Source organism: Peromyscus eremicus, chromosome 5 (genome assembly GCF_949786415.1).
Source record: "Peromyscus eremicus chromosome 5, PerEre_H2_v1, whole genome shotgun sequence".
NCBI classification, from domain to species: Eukaryota; Metazoa; Chordata; class Mammalia; order Rodentia; family Cricetidae; genus Peromyscus; species Peromyscus eremicus.
Window position 1 is genome coordinate 67203605 of NC_081420.1, and position 13588 is coordinate 67217192.

Genomic DNA, 13588 nt, shown 5'->3' on the forward strand with positions numbered 1-13588 from the left:
CAACTTGCCCCATTACCTTCTCTCTGGTGTCAATTTTAATGACAGATGAGAATCTTATTTTGGTTCATGTTTTAATCGTTACTCATTTTTCTTAACTATAAAACCATGAGTACTAAGAAAGTCTTAAATGATCTTTGCCAAGTTAATACATGTTTAGTATCTAGTTGTCCATATCTTTAGGTCAAAGTTTCTATTAGTAGGGTAACAGAGATTTGGATGCTTGGCAAAGGTGATACTTGCTGGACCTTGTTAATAAAACCTTTCAAAATGAGTTCCTTGGTTACCTCATGTGCCCATTTCCAAAAACTATAGATTTTGTTGCTCAAATTGTGTATCTGATAAATATAAAACTTAAAATTCCAGAATATATCATCTCTAGAGCAATTCAGATGTGGCTGGGACACAGGTTATTCGTGGAATTTTTTAAAATGCAGCAGCAAACTTCAATTATCATAGATGCTTCCTCAGTATATTAATGTGTTTCCCTAAATACTTTAAACTGATGGAAAAAATAGTGCTTGTAACTTAAAAAGCTTTGTAAAAAGAAGTAGGCTGCATGGCCGCTGAGATGCTGAGGCTGTACCCATGCTTTAAAGCTATAGAAACCTTTAATCTCTCCTGTCAGCAAGTGAGCAGATGTCCATTCACTGCTGTGTGGTGGGCTGCAGAGATGTGTTGTGCTTGCAATGTTGAACATCTTCATCCACTATCTTGTTCCTTTAGAGATTTTGTGAGAAGACTATTTCAGGAATTTTGTAATCAGCACCTTTACATTACATCTGCTGCCTCTGCAACTTAGAAAGCTTTGGGAATTATTTCACTTTCTGCAATTTCCCCTCCATGCTGACTTCTGATAGTTTAAAGCCATATATGATTTCTTTAGAAAAACCTAGATAGGGTATTTTAGTCAATGACAGCTACATCCTAGGTGAATGTGAGTGTTTGGGAAATCCCCTGAAGCTGCTTGTCACCCAGGGTCCTTTATCTCTTAATAAAATTGAAGTGTTTTAATTTCCCAGGATGTACTGATCCATAAACAAGGACTTGACATTATAAACAAAGATGGTAGAATTTCATAGACATTTTGAAAACATTTAAGGCATAGTATCAACTAACACTGAAGAACATTTACTAAAGTGAAGGAATTGGGCTTAGAACTTTGTGCCACTAAGTGACCCCTCAAGGGAACCCTCTGATGACTTGTCCCCATTTTAACATTGGGGCTTTGAGCTTTACATAGTTTGATAACCTATCTCATCAGCACACTATGTTAGAACATATGAAAGTTTGATTTCATCTATCAATCACTTAGTCACTGAACTATAGTAATTTTCTAAACTATGTCTAACTATAGAACTTGAGAAGATGTGGATAAAAATCCAAACTTCCAAAAGCAGTCAGTTCTGTTGCATAGAAATCAGTAAATATTCTTTCATATGGTAAAAAAAAAAAAAATGACAGCTAGGTGTAGCTGGAGAATTTCTCTCCAGCTCCTGCCAAGTCCTGTCAATCCCGGAGCCCACTTATAAAATAAACACACAGACTCTTACATTATTTAAACTGCTTGGCCTTTGGCTCAGGCCTATCATTGTCTAGCTCTTACTCTTATAGTTAAGCCATTTCTATTAATCTATACTTTGCCATGTGGCTCGTGGCTTATTGGTACCTTACATCTTCCTTGTCCTGGCGGCAGCTCCAGCAGTCTCTCCCTCTCCCTTCCTGTTCCCTCAATTCTCCTCTCTGTTAGTCCCGCCTATACTTCCTGTCTAGCTACTGGCCAATCAGTCTTTTATTTATATAGAGTGATATCCACAGCAGCTAGGTATGCTGACACATGCTTATAAACCCAGCATTTGGGAAGCTGAGGCAGGAGAATCTAAGTTCTAGGCCAGCCTGGTCTATGTAAGGAGACAGTGTCTGAAAATACAAGGAAAAGAAAAGAACTTGATTGGAAAATAATTGAATATATACTATGAATTAACTCTAATGACATGTGTCTTTCTATCATTTGTCTATATATCATTTATCTATATAATTACATAATTGTAAGAGTTTCTGGTCATGAATTCGTTGTTAATTCTGGTCTATTATTGATCTGTTATCACAGCTTCCACCAACATTTAACTCAAGCATCCTGGGAATAGATCTCTTATTCCCATTCCAAGGTTATTTTTCTCTAAAATGTCTGAGAGAAAAAAAAATTGTCTCATTTTATTGTTGACTCAGTTCAGGGTATGCTTTCCTCCTGACATGTTGTAAACCCCTTACCCATTATCTCTCTTATGATCTGCTCCCCGCTTTGTTCCTTTTTTGGGGCTGTGGCTGGTTTGTTCCCTTAAAAAAATTCCCAATATCATCCAAATAACATACAGGTTTTGAAAAAAAATCTTTGAGAAAGCTTTGGATAAAGCAAGGAGTATTATACATCACTTTTTGTAGAAATAGCACTACCACAAGCCAAGTCAGCCTCTGGCATTGGTCTTTCATGGGACCTGGCTCTTTCTCATTAGCCTGGGGTTTTATTTCCTTTAGCTGTGTTTTCAGATTATAACCAACATCCTTGGCGAAAAAAAAAATCTTTTGTTTAAATCTATTTAGTGGGGCCATTTAGTTAAGTCTGATGGGCTCTGTGTTTTGTAGCCTCACAGACCCATTAGTAAATTTCCCTTAGAGAAACTGTCCCTTTTTTAAAGAAAAATGTCCCCATGGCTGAGCAGGGTGGCTCAAATGGCATCCAGTTTTCACAATAACTTTTCTTCAGTGATACCAAGTTAGCCTGTGATTTAGCTGAGCCAAATAAACATATAATATCTATTGCAAACTCTAATGAGGAGAGGATTAAGGCAGGAAGGTAATTTAAAGGCTGCTTCAATAGATCAGGCATGGGGAAATAAGAATGGAAACACGGCTAGAAGGAAAATAGACTTAATAGGTCTTGGCTGATTAGACACGAGACCTGAAGAGAAAACTATTCTAAAGGTCATTTTGGAGTTTTGAGCATCGCCGAGTCGCAGTATGATTCATTGTCAGCAGATGAGTGAAGAGAGGCTCATTTTGGGGAGAAAGTGCAGAGTATTATGAATTAGAAGTAACTTTTCTCATTTGAGGGGAAATGCCTGGCCGGCAGCAGGCACGTCGGCGGAGAGCTCGGGAGAGTGGCAGATATTTGTGAAGTAAAATATGTGTTTCTTCAGGCAGGATACCAGCTCAGCTCTGATGACGGGTGGTCCTTTGGGGGGCGAGAGTGGGGAGAAGCAGAAATGAGACCAGTGACGAAACAGACATTTATTTCTACTTCTCACTTTAAAGATGGCGACTGTGGGGATATGTTAACTTTGGCATTCGCTAGAAAGCAGAGACATCTGGAAACATTCTCAGAAAAATAAAAGAGCAATTTATAGAAACGTTGAAGTTTGTATTCTCAAGCATAGTTCCTAGAATAGCATTCATAACTTAATATCTATTATAGTAACAGTAGCTAACAATATTTAATGTTAATTATGTATTAAGCCTTGTATTTTATTTCATCACTTTATTTATTTATTTATTTATTGATTGATTGATTGATTGATTTATTGATTTACTTATTTAGCATGTTAGGTGAGTGCCTGCATGCATGTCTATATATCACATGTATGCCTAATATCTGTGGAAAGTTAATAGGTTAAGGAAAAGAGGTTGTTGAAGCCTTTGGGACTGGAGTTACTGATGGATCTGTGCTACCATCAGGGTTCTGGGAATGAACCCCAGGTGCTTTGGAAGATCAGCCATTGCTCCTATCTATCCAGCACATACTTTTCTTTTGATATAAAACTTAGGATGGCCCCCAACTCTTTATACAACAGAGGATGATCTTGAACTACTAATCCTCCAGTGCCTCCCTCCCGAAATCTAGGATTAAAGGTATAAGCCATATGCCCGGCATGGCATTGAATGAGCTTTGAGGGGAGTAAACAGGGACTCAGGCTCACAAGGCAGGTACTCTCACACTGAACTGTATCTCAGTTACTGTTTTAGGTATAACTTATTTTCCTTGTATAAATTATATCATATGGGTTATTTATTGATTTTTATGTTTAATTTTATTTTATGTATATGAGTGTTTTGTGTGAATGCATGTCTGCAAACCACTTGCATGCCCGATGTCTTCGGGGGCCAGAAAAGGTGTTGGATCCCCTGGAACCGGGTGTAGAGAAATGTTTGTGAGCTGCTATGTGGGTACTGGCAACCAAACCAGTGTCCTTGGAAGAGTGACCATTGCGCTTAACCACAGAGACATTGCTCTAGCCCTTATATGGGTCATTTTTATACTTATTATTTTACATACTCATATGAGGAGGATGCTTCTTTTCTTAGAAATAATTTTTATTTAACAATGTTTTCTGTCTTTCCAACATGAATTTGCTTTCTATACCATCCTTCAGTTTTTCTATTTTGTGTGAAGGATATTACTTTCTTAGACTTACATTTTAGGTTACTTAAGGTGGGTCACATCTTTTATTGGATATTTAATAGAATGGTAGACAACATTTTCCCTGCAAGGAATCATACTAGCATAGCATGTTGCATAGGATCAAAAGTGAATGCAAGCCGGGCGGTGGTGGCGCACGCCTTTAATCCCAGCACTCGGGAGGCAGAGCCAGGTGGATCTCTGTGAGTTCGAGGCCAGCCTGGGCTACCAAGTGAGTTCCAGGAAAGGCGCAAAGCTACACAGAGAAACCCTGTCTCGAAAAACCAAAAAAAAAAAAAAAGTGAATGCGACTCAGGACAGGGATTTGCTTTGGTGGACTAATACTAAACATTAACCTAAGAAGAAATACTGATTTTCTAAAGTGATAGTGTTTATATAATAAAAAAGATTGAACAATCTACGCATGTTTAGTACATGAAGCCACAAGCACCATTGGCATTCCTTGGTAAAGTTGAGATAATTATTTTCTACTGATTTAGGTAGTTAGAAAATGAAGTGGTTTATCTCTGGATTTCGAAAATTCATCACAGCAGGGTATTTCCTGTTATGTAGACTTGGGTTGTCTACACATCATAACATAAAACTCACTCACAGTAAGTCAGTTTTCCAAGGTGATTCTATTAATGACTAACAATATACAAGAGGAAATGCAAAAACAATTCAGGCAAGACTGTGAATAAAATGTGAGGAATTAGAAGTAAAAATGGGACAAGTGCCAAGGTCCAGAGATCAAGATGAAACTTATGTGAACACATATAGCATGTACGGGAACTCAAAATGTAAAGGTGGATGTAGGAGAGAAGCCACATGAGTTCATGGACATGGCCCCTAGCTCACAACAGATATCTGTAGCACAGTGGTGGCTACATTGTTTTGTTCTTGAAAACATTTGCTTTGATCCCCTTTCCATGGAATTTGTGTGGTACCCCTGGACTTCCAGGAAGTGGCATGCATCTTATTTGCAGGCTCTCTTCTATAGCATTATGACAGAGTGATGCTCCTTGCTTTATGTTCTTAATTTGTTTTGTGTTTTTTGTACAGGTTGTTTTTCAAGCTCAAATACTTGCCACCCATGGACAAGAAGAAGTTATAGCTATTGATGACATATCTTTCAGTTCAGGTTGCTTGCCTGCAGATGGTAAGAACTTTTGTTTCATCTTGATTCTTATTTTCTGAAAATTTAGGCATTGCTATGACTTTCCTCTGCTCTGTTTGTCTGTGGCATTTTAATAGTGGCTGTTTTCATTGCTCTAATATACTGTTTAACTGTGACTTGCCTACACTGGAAGTGAAGATAGGCTCTTTCACAAACTCTGATGCTATAATGGATTAAGTGGGATGATTTAGTATCAGCTTTTAATCTCTTAGTGATATTTACACTGGCTAGCTAAATCTAAACTTAGAGAGCTCTATGCCTTTCAGAGGGCTGTCAGGAAACTGGCTTCCACACCCTTGAAATGGCCTCATTAGAGAACATGTTTGATAATCCACTGCAAAGCATCAATGGGAAAAAAATAGTAGTTGTAATCTATCCTCCATTTGGAATAAAACAAAATACATTGATAAACTCCATATGTCAAATCTAAGATGTCATCAATATTGACTTCTTAATTATATTAATTAGATAACATTCAATTCCCTATTTATATTTTTCCAATGGAAATTTCAGTATTAAAATTATAATTTTATTAGGATAAAAATTAATCAAATAAGCAAGGATCATATATACATACACATACGTTATTTTACATTACCTTTTTATTGCATTGTGCTTTAATATAATGTATCTGAACATAATAGCTATTTTAGTAGTCAATTTTCTGTTACTACAATGAAGTGCTTGAGACTAGGTACAATATAATTACAACAAGTTAATTTAGCTCATAGTTCTAGAGGTTCAAGGGTATATGCTTGGCTGTGGCGAGGACTTCATGGCAGAAATACATCATTGTGGATGACATCATAGAAAAGAGTATTCAAGAGGGAGAAAGCATATGATGGGACAGGAAATGAAGGTAGGAAAGTAGTTTTCCCGCTCTTTCATAGTAACCTTTCATGAGAACTAACTGGGATCCCACAAGAACTATATTAGATCCTTTTAAAAATTCTGTACCATTTGTTCTAATGGCTCTGTGAATGAGATCCCCCACTTAATGGCCCCAACAGCTGTTAATGTCACACAGAGGATCAAATTGCAAACACACAAACCTCTGGGGGACTCAAATTATATATAAACCATAGAAGTGATTTTGCCAAAAGGGATTCCATATTTGAACTTAGTTCAAATATATGGAAATTATGATAATAATTCAGGATCCAAGGAGTTATGTTGGTTTTCCTAAAACAGAACAAGGGTCTTATTAATGGATGTTTGTATTGTGTGTGAAATTTGACCACTGTTATTTCTGGTATGGTAGAAGTTGCAGATATGTAGGATTTATGGAATCTGTAACAGTCCTAACACTGAAACACATAAAGGTCTGTATCAGCAATGCTCACAGTCTATCAAATAAGAAATCCCCATAGGATTCATGAAACAGATAATTCAGGGGGATAGATTTCACTCTATCAAGCTTCAGAAGTAAATAATCAGATTATCAACCTCAAAAATGTTTCAGGAAAAGAGGGTGGCATTGATTAGACCAGAAGGATGCAGCCAATCAGAACTGTAGACTAAGGTACCCCACTGCTGACTGTGCTTCAGTTCAAAGCTCCCTTCATGCTCTCACTTTCTGTTACCTGGTGTATTATCCCTAAATTAAGAATGCAGCCAGTGTTCAGTCTTTTAAATCAGACATTTATTTCCGACCCCGTCCACCTCAGTGTTCTTTTCATTTTCTGCAGAAATTTGGGTCTGTCAAAAGTGATCTCTAAGTAGATGTATTTATTGGTCCATCTAGTTAATCATCCTCAAAGAGAAACAGGAAAGGAGCCCCGCCATTGGATAGAATTTTTCCTTGCTATTGGACTTCTGCCATTGATATTATGCTTACATTACATATTTCCACTGGGACACCATTGGATTTTGCTTGGGAGTGAAATTTGCCTATATTAAGACCTTACGATCATTTCAGATGTGAACGTTCTCTCCATTGCTACTTGTAGAAACTAAAGCAAACTTCCTAATTATCTGAGATCACCATTTTGGGATGAAGGCCAAGGTAGAGGGGGCATAATACATATTCAAAAGATAAACACAAGATTTTGTAGTGACCACTTCAAATACCTCTGGAAAGAAGTAAAAAACAAACCAAAAACGAGAGTAAATAGATGATAACATTCAATAAACATTGCAGAGAAACCTGGTGTCACATAGGAAAACACCAAAGTCTATACTTTTTTAACACAATAGGGCATTCTACTTATAATGTACATCAGATTCTGTGGAAGTGAAAGTTACTAAGCACAAGCCATCAAGCACACATTTCAAGTTTTGTTTTTTTTTTAACCATGCCTTTTGTGTGTTAAATTCCTACACCATTGCTGGGTTTGGTATTAGAGAAAATGACTTTAGAATTCAAGATCTAGGTCTTTAATAAATGTGAATGTCAGACATGCAAGAGTTGTGATAAGGTAGATGAGATGTCATGGAATAAGACATTTTATACACAGAGGGACAAATAATTATGAAATGGCAAGTTTTAGGAATTAAAAGTATGTAGGCTTACTGTAGACCTTATAACTCATGGGGTGTTAAAAAAGATGTCACCTTCAGGAAAGCTATAAAAGACACGGGCTTCTTAAGAAGACATTGAAGATTCAGGTAAAGATACCTATTGTGTTCTTTGAAGATGAAGGCCCAGAGAGTTTTAATGTTTTGTTTACAAGTGAAGTAAAATGACAACAACAACAAAATTTTTCTATCTGGCATAGTTAAAAGTTTGGAAGGAAAAACCAGTAGGATGAGGGTGAGCTGAGAGTGGGGACAGAGGGTAGCTTGTGACTGCTGAGGACCAGCACTGGGGTGCAGCTCCGTTTGTAAATGGCAGGAATGTGAAAGGTGGTTAAATTAAGAAGCATTAAATTTCCAGTGGGGTTGAACAGCCAACTCCAGGCAGTAATGGAACAGACTGAACATAGTTAATCATCAGAACCACATGTGGGAGTGATCGGTGCTGGGCTTCCCTCCAGACCTAGTAGATGAGGATCACTGAAGATGGGGCTTGCATTTTAAATTAGGTTATCGGGACAGTTTCTGTGAAATGAGCAAGGCCACGCTTAAAAGTAGACCTGGCATTTACAAAATGTGGGTCTGGGTTATTCCCTGATTCTTGGACAAGAAGCAGAATTCCAATTAAAGAAAGTCAGTGATTTAGTTTCCTGAAGTCCTGAGGGTGAGATTGAGTGGGAACATCAGGGACATGGAGGCAAAGCCAAATGGATGTCTTCTGGGCATTTCCATCAGAAAATCCTTTCAGATGTGAGCCAGGCTTAGGCATGCGTTTAGTTGATGTAAACAGAAAAGTAAGGTTCAATTACTTCATAAAATAAAGAAAGGTCTAAGTACTTAACTTGTTCCTCTCCTTGGGAAATTCAAGGATAAAGAGATGTTTTTGATGTTTCGCTTGTGCCTTTTGGCTCAGGGATGAACTCTGTACATCTCAATTTGGGAACCAGAAAAAGAGAGAAAGGGATGCTATTTTTGACTGTGTTATTGGTCAGGCAATTCTTATATGGTTGACCTTCATTGCTAGGGAGCACAAAATTCTTCTGAATATTTACTTTTGTTTCTGGAATAAGGGTAGGCAGTGGGAACCAGTTTATGAGTTAAGTAAGCAGTTTTGCCTTAGAAACCGAAAATCCATCTGTTCATAAGAGTAAATTTCTATTTTCTATTGTCTTTCAAAATCTATTTTGTCTCTTTATTCCCTATTTTTATCATCAGTGTATTTATCACTGGAAGGACATCTCTAAAAGTAAATGCTGATGACTTTTCCTGGTGTAACCAAAAATATAAAATCAAAACTAGAACAAAACTAATGACTCCAAAAATAAATGAAGAAGAATCACCTTAAAAAATATCCAGATATAGAGCAAATTTCTCCCTTAAAAGCATATAGGATAGTATATGAGATAAATGGTTATGTTTCTCTCTCTCTCTCTCTCTCTCTCTCTCTCTCTCTCTCTCTCTCTCTCTCTCTCACACACACACACACACACACACACACACACATATGTTGGAAGATCTCTGTACTACCTTGAACCTTCAATGAAAGGAAATTAACAAATCTAACGACTGCATGAAGTGGCTAATGGACAATTTCTAAGGCTATAAGATTTCTGCAATTTACTGGAAATGCTAAAAAGCAAAGAAAATGTTAAAGTATGTATATCATCAGTCACAAAGAATATATGACAACAGGCATATAGAAGATGAATGTATCAAAATAGTCAACTTTTGAAATAATACTCTCAAAGGCCAAAAGAAATAGTGGAGATAAACATATGGTAAGGGATGCTATAAGCAAATGCAGAGTAATAAATGCAGAGTAGACAAACAAAAAGTAATAAAATTGCCAATTTCATTGTAATCATAGAGCAATTACTATTAGAAGTCAGAGACTGACAGGATAAAAAGGTGAACCAATTTTATCCTATGAAATCTCATTTTAACTATAATTACATATATTAATCAAAAGCAAGGGGAGGTGAAAGCTGGGCACGGTGGGATACTCCTGTGGTCACTGCTCTCCCAAGATTGAGGCAGGAGGATCACAGTTCAAGGTTACTCTACTCAAGGATCTGTTCAGTAAATAAAACAGAGCAACTACAAAAGAAAAAGATGGAGAAAGACACAGTGCGCATCTCTAACCAAGGTGGAGTGTCTATATCAGTGTTAAAATGTGCCTCCATACAATAGAAATTAGCAGTGCTAAGTAGGAACATTGTATTGCATAATGGTTAAAGGTAAGTTCACCAAAAACAAAGTAAGACAAGCAACAAACAAACAAACAAAACACCCATAATCTTCAACATATATGGCTTCAATGACAGTATTTCAAAACAAATAGAAAATATTGTTGGATCTCTACATCTGCTTCCATCAGTTACTGGAGAAAGGCTCTATGATGAGAGTTAGGGTAGTCACCAATCTGATTACCAGGGTAGGTCAGCTCAGGCACCCTCTCTACTATTGCTAGTAATCAAAGCCAAGCACCAGGCCAGGAAGACAGTCAAAGAGAGGGAAGAGAGATTCTATGAGTAAGGGGCATCAAGATCATGATGGGGAAACCTACAGAGACAACAGAACCAAAATGGTGGGAACTCATGAACTTTAGACCAACAGCTGTGGGGCTTTCATGGGACTGGACTAGGCCCTCTGCATAGGTGAGACAGTTGTGTAGCTTGGTCTACTTAAGAAGCCCCTGTCAGTAGGACTAGGATCTATTATTCCTGGTACATGAGCTGGCTTTTTGGAGCCCATTACATATGGTGGGACACCTTGCATAGACTTGATGCAGGGAGAGGAGCTTGGACCTGCCTCAACTGAATGTACCAGGCTTTGCTGACTTCCCATGCAAGGCCTTACCTTTTCAGAGGAGGGAATGCAGAGGTGGTTGTGGGGAGGTAAGGCTCGGGGGAGCAGGAGGAGGAAGAGAGGGGATCATTGGTTAGTATGAAAAATGAATAAATTTTTTTTAATAAAGAAAATATTGTTGGAATTAACAGCAATGAATGGTTACACCAGGAGACTTCATTGTTGCTGGTCCTAATGGCTCCCTCAGGGGAGGGGGTAAGAAGGTGTGGCATCAATGACACAGACACTGGGAGTCAGGTGAAAGGCAAACAGCAGATTTGTTTATTCAGTAACTGGGAAAGCCTTATATACCCTCTTCCCAGCACCCAGGCTGTGTCCCGATCTGGTGACATTGTATGGTCACTGCTCATTGGCTGGGCATGAACAGAAACTCTGGACAGCCCCTGTTGCTAGGCCTTTAGGCAGACTCTACGTTGGCTCATAAGGAAGTACATTATGTACATTCCTTGGCACCTGGTTTGAGCCAATTTTCTTGACCCTATGGGCCTGTCCTACTACATATCTACCCTTTTTATTTTATTATACGGGTGTTCAGCAGGAGTCAGAGTTCTTTGATCCAGCCTTGTTGACCCCACCTGGGCGGAGGGGGCGGGGTCAGCAACTGAATTATGCCTGTCTTAGGTTGACTTGCCAAACAAGCTCTTACCCATTATTGACTATCAGCCCTCAAAGAGTGTCCATCACTGGGGAGTCACCCTGGGTGGGGAGGATCAAGCAGTAGCCTTTTGAATTTCAGAAAGCCAGGCATGCATAACCTCCTGTGGAGGGCTATAATTTGGATGTTGAAGAGCCATTAATACCTGTAAAGTTGCCTTAGTGGCCACCCATTGTTACCAGATGTGCTATGGGAGACACTTAAAAAGGAGAAAGATTAAAAGCACACCCTGCCAATCAAAACATAAGTGAGAATCCAGAAGGGATCAAACAGCCTTTTTATATTGTGCCAAACCTTTTCAAAAAATAAAGATTCAATAGCCATAACCTCTGCCCTTGTCTGATTCAATTGGAAAATTTTGTGTGTTAGCTGTAATGAACCATATAGAAACTTAGCTGACCATGGACCCTTAATATATTTAGCTAGCTCCCAGTGTGCTAAACTAATGTTCTTCATCTCAAAAGGTATCAAACAAAATGAGGGAAGTCTTCAGCTTTTAGAGGGGCAATAAGAGCAAGAAAGGTGAGTATATACATTACCCATCCTGGGTTATTTCCTCCTTGGTGGAAGCAGGCTGATCTGTGGTCAGGTGCACATCTCTTGCTGGGACCCATATTGGCATAATGGCACTCTGAGGAAAAACACAGGCATATCCTCTCCCATGGGTCAGCAGTGGGGCTGGCAGTTGCCATTGGAAGGAGATAGGATCTCTCCATCTTACCAGGGACAGACAGAGGCACGTTCCTTGGCAGAGATGCCTAGTGCTTGTAGTCTGGACTGAGCCCCTTGTCATCAAAACTGAGAAAGTTCGTATGGAAAATTGTGATGGACCTTCATGTCTTGTGCTTAGTAGGGGACTTCTGTGGTTTTTAGGCTATAGCCATATAGTGTCTCTGAATGAGGGATGGTGTTCAGGAGCCAAGCCTTGGTTCACCTCCTAGGGGGTTAGCCCTTATGTGAAGGTGTCAGGTGAACAGAAAGAGAAAAACTGTGCCAAAGGAACCAAAAGCACACAACACTGAAGGGCCTTCTCACTGAAACACACAATCTTGGGGGTGCTGTCCAGCACTGCCAGTGAAGGGAGGGAGATGATGGAACCTGCGCCAGGAAAGTGAAAGTAACAGAAGTTCCACATTAAAGCACCAGATGTTGCTAGATTCTAATAGCTCCCTTGAAGGAGGGGGTGAGAAGGTGCAGCATCAATGACATTGACACTGGGAGTCAGGTAAAAGGTAAACAGCAGATTTACTTATTCACTAATGGGGAAAGCCTTATATACCCTCCTCCCAGTACTCAGGCTGTGTCCTGATCTGGTGACACTGTGTGGCCATGGCTCATTGGCTGGGCATGATCAGAAACTCTGGATAGCACCTGTTGCTAGGCCCTCCGTTGGTTCATAAGGAACTACATTATGTACATGCCTTGGCAACTGGTTTGTGTAGTGGGTAGCTGTTCCAGCTTTGTCCTGGAAGTACTACCCCCATTGAGGCTTCAAGTAACTGTCATGACTATGAGGTGGGGCTGAGACAGGAACACTTAAGACTCCGGATGTGCCAGCTCTCTTAGTTCCTGGATCCTAGACACTGGAGGTAGACCAAGAAGAGTTCTTCAGAGAACACTGCTGGACTGGGCTTCACCTTTCCCAGATCCTGTAACCTATCCCTTCATTTGTTAGTTACCCTACAAAATAAACCTCCCTTTTAACTATGTGGAGTTGTCTTAATATTTCAACCAACAGGTTTGAGCCAATTTTCTTGACCCTATGGGCCTGTCCTACTACTATACTTCATTACATGTCTTCCAATGAGAATAGAAGGCATACACAGAAAGTCATCAAAAACACCATATAATATACTTGAACAAAATAATCTATGAATGTTTAACAATTGACATTTATTAAAAATATTTTAAAACAATATAGTGG

General features: G+C 39.0%; 1 protein-coding gene across 1 annotated transcript in view; it reads left to right on the top strand.

Annotated features, from left to right (window-relative positions):
- Positions 1-13588, top strand: part of Malrd1 (MAM and LDL receptor class A domain containing 1) — a 609872-nt gene that overhangs the window by 41776 nt on the left and 554508 nt on the right. Inside the window, exon 5 of the mRNA XM_059263620.1 lies at positions 5513-5609. Within this exon, the coding sequence (XP_059119603.1) occupies positions 5513-5609 (97 nt within the window). The remainder of the gene's footprint in view (positions 1-5512; positions 5610-13588) is intronic.